General features: G+C 35.8%; 1 protein-coding gene across 1 annotated transcript in view; it reads left to right on the top strand.

Annotated features, from left to right (window-relative positions):
* The first annotated feature begins 327 nt into the window (after positions 1-327).
* Positions 328-8,050, top strand: part of LOC113235904 (probable ATP-dependent DNA helicase HFM1) — a 56,863-nt gene continuing 49,140 nt past the window's right edge. Inside the window, exons 1-7 of the mRNA XM_026471828.1 lie at positions 328-445; positions 1,170-1,299; positions 2,428-2,599; positions 2,803-2,981; positions 4,259-4,409; positions 6,535-6,669; positions 7,759-7,879. Of these exons, the coding sequence (XP_026327613.1) occupies positions 328-445; positions 1,170-1,299; positions 2,428-2,599; positions 2,803-2,981; positions 4,259-4,409; positions 6,535-6,669; positions 7,759-7,879 (1,006 nt within the window). The remainder of the gene's footprint in view (positions 446-1,169; positions 1,300-2,427; positions 2,600-2,802; positions 2,982-4,258; positions 4,410-6,534; positions 6,670-7,758; positions 7,880-8,050) is intronic.

Genomic DNA, 8,050 nt, shown 5'->3' with positions numbered 1-8,050 from the left:
AATCTTTAACCTGTAAGCCGTAAAATTAATTTTGGTCTGACTTCCTTATTGCATCGTTGATGTTTTAAGAAACTTTTTAAGCCAGTAATTTAATCTTTAACGTACACGTAATTAAATATAGAAGAACAAATTTCAACCATAAATGCTTAAGAAGGCTCTCAGAACGAAAGGGTCGGCTAGGGGGTCAGGTATCTTAGGACATGCTGTACATACATCAGGTATACAGGTTTTGTAAGAATGGAAAGAAAACCGTTTCCGACATTGTCAAAGGAACCGAACTTTAGGTTGTGCAGCTTTCCTTTCATCGTTACTTCGACAGATAAGTCAATGGTGGTGTGCGCGCCCACTGGTTCCGGCAAGACAGTGATATTTGAAATGGCGATCGTCCAACTGCTCATGGAGTTAGAGGACAAAAATTACATCGATGACTTCAAAATTATATACAGTACTAGTTTTTTTATTATAATATTACGTACACTTTTAACTTAGATCTCTCCAAAAAACGGATTTGCCATAAAAGATCAGTTTAAAGTTGATAACCGATCATTGCATGAATAAATCCATCCTTCGGAAACTCTAATGTAGCTCTATCGTGTCAAAACAATGTAATGTCAAAAGAATTACGATTGTTTGCAATTTTTCAGGATATTAACTTAAAAAGATACATTTAACTTATTTTGTATGGTAGATATTTAAGAATCCAGCCATTAGGTATAATTGTGCTTTTCAAAATAAGCTATTTCTATTTCATTCCCCTTGAATAACCGATGCAGTGTTTTGGTTTGACACGATAGATCAGTATTAACGCGCACCACGAAAATGTTGACCACAATCGATGCCAGTAGCAGTAGTAGTAGCTGAGTAACATTATTAAAGGTAGGTTTTTAGCTGATACCTTTTAATATTCAGTACAATGGAAAATAATCAGCTTTAAATAAATGTTCATACTTTATGCCATTTTCCACTAAACGACTAACCGCGAGTGACCGCAGTCGTAGCAGCTACTTTATTTGAATAAATAAGACTAGCCGCTTAGTGGAAAATGCGTGTGAGTCGAGTCAAAAGTTTCATACATTTAATTTTTTCGCGGTTTCAAAAGAGGATCCTTGCCCACGAAAATGCGCTAATAAAAGATTAGGTCTAAAATATATATAAAAACAACTTTTCAGTGGCTCCAGTCAAAGCTCTCTGTACGGAACGATTAACAGAATGGTATCCAAAGTTCACTAAATTTGGACATCTGTGCATTGAAGTTACAGGAGACACTGATGTGGACTTCTCCCAATTAAAACCGTATAGGTAAGTAGTATAACATAAAGTATAAGTAGACTAAAAACGTATATAATATAATAACAAAAACAAAACTAGAATAAAAGAAAAAGAAAAAAATATACTGAATTCGACCAAGCAAAAATTTCGAACTCTTATTTTAGCTTTAAACTTGATTGTTACTCTCATAAGTTTGTATGTTGTGTGTAATAATCTTATCTCTACATTTGTATTTGGAGAAGACTTCCTTCACATACATAAAACATAGATTTGTTAACAAATTCTGTGATAATGAAGCTCATACGTACTACATTTGTCAGTTTTACGAAGAAATAAATTCGATATACGAAAGCTGTTTTGACGTTTCGGAGTAAGGACTCAAATTACGATCTTCGTAAGCGTTTCGTGGTAGCCTCCGGTCCGATACGAAGCTAAAACGATGATCGTTGCTTCGTATTTCGTGGTTAGACCTACAGGGACTCATAACTCTTTGCGGCCACGCCGTAGACGAGTTTAAAATTACGGACTATAAAAATGTGTACATAATAAAAGTTTACCGCTAAATTGTGTTGATTATATTTTCCTACTCATACACTTTGGAGTTATCATGACAAGTTTTCATTTAATATTGTTCATTATAAAGTAATACGAAGTAAAAAGGTAGAGATGGCATTATGTTTAGTTTTTCATTTGGATTTAATAAACCGTATTATTCAATAAATGAACTTGAATATTCCGGGTCACCGCGTAAAGCGATCGGCCCAAGGTTTATATACATTCTGTTTTTCCGGCTCAATGTTGCCGTATACTGGTTCAAATTATTTATGAACTTTTTGACAGTGTTGCCGTTTATAATTAATTATCCGTGAAAATTTGAAGAGATGATAACTAGAAACTGGTAATCGGCAAGTCTGAACCGGATGGACAAAATATCAATGCCGCTGGCCAGTATTTCCAGTACACGGTTACTTTTAAAATTTCTTCTGGGCTACAGTCAAGCCCATTTAGTTCATTTACTTATAAGCTGTATATTTTACAACTATACGTTACATAGACGCTTATTGAAGAAATATATTCTATAATTTCATCCTGATAAGCAATATATACATACACACATAAATTAAAAATTGTGTAATACAATCTTAAATTCTAAATCAGGATAATAATAACAACTCCCGAGAAATGGGACATGCTTACTCGTCGGTGGCGCGACCACAGGGGCTTAGTAGAGGTCATCAAACTCTTCTTGATAGATGAAGTGCATATTCTCAATGACGAAACTAGAGGACCCGTGTTAGAGGCTGTTGTTAGTCGTATGAAGACTATTGAGGTAGGTATCATTTTTGCTATAGTTTGACTACAACTAAAAAAAATGTTTAGTGGGTAGTATGCCACTCGGTTGACTGCAAGAAACTGAATGACCAGTGTGCTTGCTCCTGTAATTTCCGCATATTCGAAACGGGGTTCGACCCTTCTTTAAGATGCCTTCTTACATCCTTTTGTAGTTTACGTTGTTGTCGTTATAAATCGTAGGCCTCATCACAATCGGCCCATCGAATCGAACAACTGCAAAAACAGTATCAAGAAAATAATCAGTTAATTTCAATGACCCCACCTCGTATCCGGTTCGTGGCAGTTTCTGCTACTGTTAGCAACCCTGAAGACGTCGCTGCCTGGTTGGAAAGTGGTGATAAAGCTGCTGTCTTCTACAAGTGAGTACATCTCTTAAAATTACACACCGAACAAAATTCTCAATCTTAATTTGGGCGCTATCCATTTCTGCCATCGAAATCAACTCACAACAACAATAAGATTTTTTGTTAAATATAAGAAACACGCAGGACCCGAAGTTATGCGACTGATTCCGGTAGGTGTGGCGATAGACTGTAGATACCTTAGAGGTTGGAAAAAAAATCATAGTCTAAGGTAGATACAAATACGTACACTGACATTCTGCCTGTTTGGCATTTTGCGCTTTTGGCATAAAGTGTCAAAACGTATTAAACGTTGATGGTAGTACATTTCCTTTATTTTTTTCCATCCTCTAAGTAGTACATACAGATCTTAGAGGATGGAAAAAAATAATAGAGATACAGGTCCAGAGGAGTTAGTGACATTGTTGAGAGGTGCTATGAACCACGCTCTATAATTTTTTAAATGTGCTTTGATGTTTGCTGATCAGTTTACTAGCTGATTGGGGATTATAAAGTTTTAACAAGAATTAAAATTACGAAATGAAACGAATGTCTTAATTGGTCTTCTTAATAATACAATATAGGTAGGTACTATTACAACTTTAGATGCTTTCCGAGAGACAACAAGTTGTTGCAATGCCACAATTTTTATTTTAATGTATCTGAGACATGCCAAAACCATATAATATATCATATCTGCTTAATAATTACTTTGTATGGAAGTCTTACTGAAAAATTTGGTAAAAAAGGACGAAAGAACAAAACGACGACGAAGAATGAAAGAATACATTTAGAGCCTCCAAAAACATTCTAATTCCAAATTTCAACCGGAAGTTGTTTCGGACGTCATTTTTAATCTGCTATCTTTTTTGTCACAGACAGTGGACCCTTTATTTTTCTTTTAATTGGGCCTATTATTACGAGTATCAAGTCTACGATTACGAGGCGACTCTTAGCAGCGATGCAAACGCGTGTTCGTGAAACGCGCCATTGCATCGCTACACTTGCGATTTGTAGGCGATTGCATCGTTGCGCGTTTGTATTGATGCAGTAGCGCACTTGCATCGCGTTTGTATCGCTGCTTAAAATCTCGCGCGTGTGTAAAGGAAGACGATTAGCCACTGCATCGCGTTTGCATCGCTGCTAAAAGTCGCCGAGTGTAACCACTCTGCTAGTTACTAGTAGTCAACCAACCTTATCTGTAAGATTTTTCAAGGTAAAAGGGAATCAAATTTTGTTTGTTGAATCACTGTGTTGTCATTATGCCACATACATGTCTAAAATACAATTTTCAGGTTTGGTGACGAATGTCGCCCAGTGAAACTGAAGCGCGTAGTGGAGGGCTACCCGTGCCCGGAAGGAATGAGCATATTTAAATTCGACATTATCCTCAACTACAAACTGTGGCCAATTATTCAAAAATACCACGACGGGAAACCTACTTTGGTATGACCAACATAATTTTTACCGGCAAAGTTCGCGAAATGAACGATTTTTTTTAAACATCTTTGTATTGTAATTGGAGTTTCACTGGGTCTCTCGGCCTATTAATGTTATAGAACTTTTTGATGATCTTGATGGTAAAATGATCTGTATTTGTACCCTTGCTTCGATTCCCGGTAGGACCAAATGGGCAATGAATTTCTCTAAATTTATTCTGATCAAGTTATCCATGTACTTTTGGACCTTTACTCAGGTAATATCATACGGGCAAGATGTCACGCGCATGCCCATTCTAAACTAGCCCGGTTTAATGTTATTCGATATTAGTTTCTTTCATAATGCATTGATAGAAAGAAATTATATTTAAGCGATCTATGTACTTTTTGATCTTGACTCAGTTAATATTATTAGGGCAAGACGTCACGCGTATGTCCATTTTGAGCTAGTCCGGTTTACTGTTATTCGACATTATTTTTTTATAATGCATTGATAGACAGACATTACATTCAAACGAGTTGACAAATTAATGTTGTAGACCATTGAGTTACAATTATATGGACGTCGGGTCCGCGCTAAAAAGTGTCCGCACTTTTAAGGCGCTAAAATCGTATACAGAGCGCGACACTCCGCTTTAGTCTTCATTTGTTCTACTGACAGCGCGATACTGCGATGACATTACAATTTAAATTTCGAATAGGTTGACTTGGGACATTTTTTTCGTGGTTTTTGTATTAGACCCGTCGTCCATTTATTTGTAAGTCAATGTTGTAGACACTTAATACACTCAAAGCAACTTGGTGATATCAAACTTCACCAACGAACATGTGTATTTAACGACCTTGCCTTTAAAATAATCTTTTCTAAAAGAGCAGTGAATAGCACACCAAGCTTGACATTATAGATTTTTAACTGTTCTTTTCGCAAGTGGCATAGATTTGAATTAAAATCTCAATTGCCACACTCGACATGCTCTTGACCATGTACTATCATGAAACAAAAAATACGAAATCATGATCCACGTGATCCATTTGACCAGATGACCAGAGTGATCCATTTAGATCTTCGGGTTGTTTCTATCTGTGATATTTTTAATGTCTATTTACTTAGAACAACTCCTAGAGCATAGGTTCCCAAACTTTTTGGTTCACCGCCCACTTAGGCAAGATAAAATAATATCAACGCCCACCACCACAAAAATAAATTGAAAACACGTATTTTTTCACTTAACATAAAAAATCAGAAGGAAAGAAGAAATATGGAGTGTAGTTAACATAGATAATTCAGGTGTTTTATTTTCAAATGCGGTAGCACCACCTAGACAACATCAACCAATTGCTTCCGAGGGCCCTAGGACTCTTCAGCGCCCACTGGGCAGTAGGGACCACTTTGGGAAATTATATCCTAGAGTTACTTACTTGTTCCTCTTATACGAATCTGCTTTACGAATGTATAGTATCTAGTGCTTATTCAGTTTGACGACTTTTTTTGTAATTTTCTTATAATCTCAGTACAGAGTACTAAAAAAAACTACCTCAAAAGTACGTGTGCAATTACATCTACTTGCCCAGTTTTTTTGAAATCGGAAAGTTCGCAAACCCAGATTCATCCCCTAGTTCGCCACTATACGGAACTTGACACAGAGATAATAAAAATCGGTTCTCACTACTGAAAGTATATGGAGAGAGAAAAACGCCTTGAATTAGAGAATAGCAAACTCAACCATTAAAATAATTAATAATTGCTCCTTATTATAAGATTTAGGCGCTACTTATAAAAATGAATCTTCATGCGTTAACAGCCACTTTAGAGGTGGATGATTGTCTTCAAAATTAAATGAGACCACTATGGAGATACCCTCTTTCCAACAAAAAAAGAATTATGAAAACCGGTGCACAAATACCGGAGTTATCGCGTAACATACATACAAAAAAAACATATAGTCGAATTGAGAACCTCCTCCTTTTTTTGAAGTCGGTTAACAAATATAAATATAGTTTGAACTTCATTTTACTGTAACAGAACTTAATAACTTAGCGATTATAAAGATAGATATCGTCTTGCGTAGCGTTGATATTTTGCTGGAGTGAACCAAGAGGTGCGCTACTCCTTGCTACGACATGCTTCCCAGATATTCTGCAACACACGAAAGAGCGTACTAATGACAGCTGAGACGTTGTCCAAAGAAGTGACCATCAATTTCACGCCGGAGCAAAAGTCCAGACTCACAGCTGTAGCATCAACTATAAAAAACAAGAAGTTGCAGGTAGGTAACTTTTAACGCTCTATAGTCCTCCATTTTGTTATGCAATTGTGATTGAGTATTTATGAATAATTTGTTTGGAAACTATTTTTTCGTTTTGAAGTGGTTCCTATATTAAAATCTAGAGAAACTTGTCAAAAATATACATTTAAAGTGGCAAATTGTATGTTCAGAGTGCTCCAATCTCTACATTTCATAAAACTCATCATTATGAAAGCCTTAAATGAAGGGAATAATCATATTAAATATGTTTAGGATAAGAGACAAGAAAAAAATAAACTTTTTCTACTTCTATCTAGAAGAATAAAATTTCAACTAAACCTTGCATTTACCACTTTTTTATGTAAGTTTTTATGGTTAATTATTATCATCGTCTCAACTCCCTCATATTTATTTACAATTGTATTAGGGTGCATTTTTTTCACGCACAAAACATAAAACGCATTTTACACTCTGGCAGTACCATCCTTCCTTCCCTCCTTCTCCTCGCTATCCCAAAAACTTTTTCCTCGTTCAAATCTTGAGAAAACTAATTTACGCGAGTGATTCTTAATTATTTGAATAAAAACTCTTTAGAATACTCATAAAACTCCACTTCAAATGTCCTGTGTAACCCAAAAAGTGGGACCAAAGCAAAACTGTCAACTGTGTTCCTAAACTCAATACTGGATGTATAAGGTTCAATTTACATTGCCGCGGAACGGAATGGAAGCAAATTTTTGTAAACATGGTATAATAAATAAACTTTATGCCAATTGCGGAACGTACAAACTAGAAACGAGCCAAAAAACAGGTCGCGCGTATTCCGGAGTACGTCTAGTATCGTCTCGGGAATTCCTGAAGCTATCCTATTTAGTTTATACATTACACAATTGACATAAAGTTCATTATGTTAGGTACAATTTCGTTACAAAAATTAATTTTCAATCCGTTTCGTGGCATTCATCATTCATCTGGTAAATCTTGATCCCTCCAGTTAGTTTTAAGCTTCAGATATTTTTGCTACTAATTGTAAATACTGTTGAGTAATAATTATACCTAAAAGTTCCAAACTTGAAGCCACTGTCTTTATATACTATTCTTCAATTACAGTCACTAGTGTTAAGCGGTGTTGGATGCCATCACGCTGGGTTGTTGTTCGAAGAGAGGCTGAACATCGAAAACGCGTTCCGCAATAGGGATCTACCTATTCTTATAACCACTACAACCTTAGGTACGTAATGACATGTTAATTCAGACATACTGATCTTGAGTTTAAAGCATCTGTCTCTTTCTTAATCAATAACAAAATGACGGAAGATTTTTTTTAGTTAGGTATGTTAAAATTGTACAGCTCTAAACTTAAAATTACTGTCCTTTGAGGCGTTGCTAAAAATACACATCT

The sequence above is a fragment of the Hyposmocoma kahamanoa genome, unplaced genomic scaffold (assembly GCF_003589595.1).
Source record: "Hyposmocoma kahamanoa isolate Upper Pololo Valley unplaced genomic scaffold, ASM358959v1 88, whole genome shotgun sequence".
NCBI lineage: Eukaryota > Metazoa > Arthropoda > Insecta > Lepidoptera > Cosmopterigidae > Hyposmocoma > Hyposmocoma kahamanoa.
Note: the sequence above shows the minus strand (reverse complement) of the source record. Positions and strands in the feature narration are given on the sequence as shown.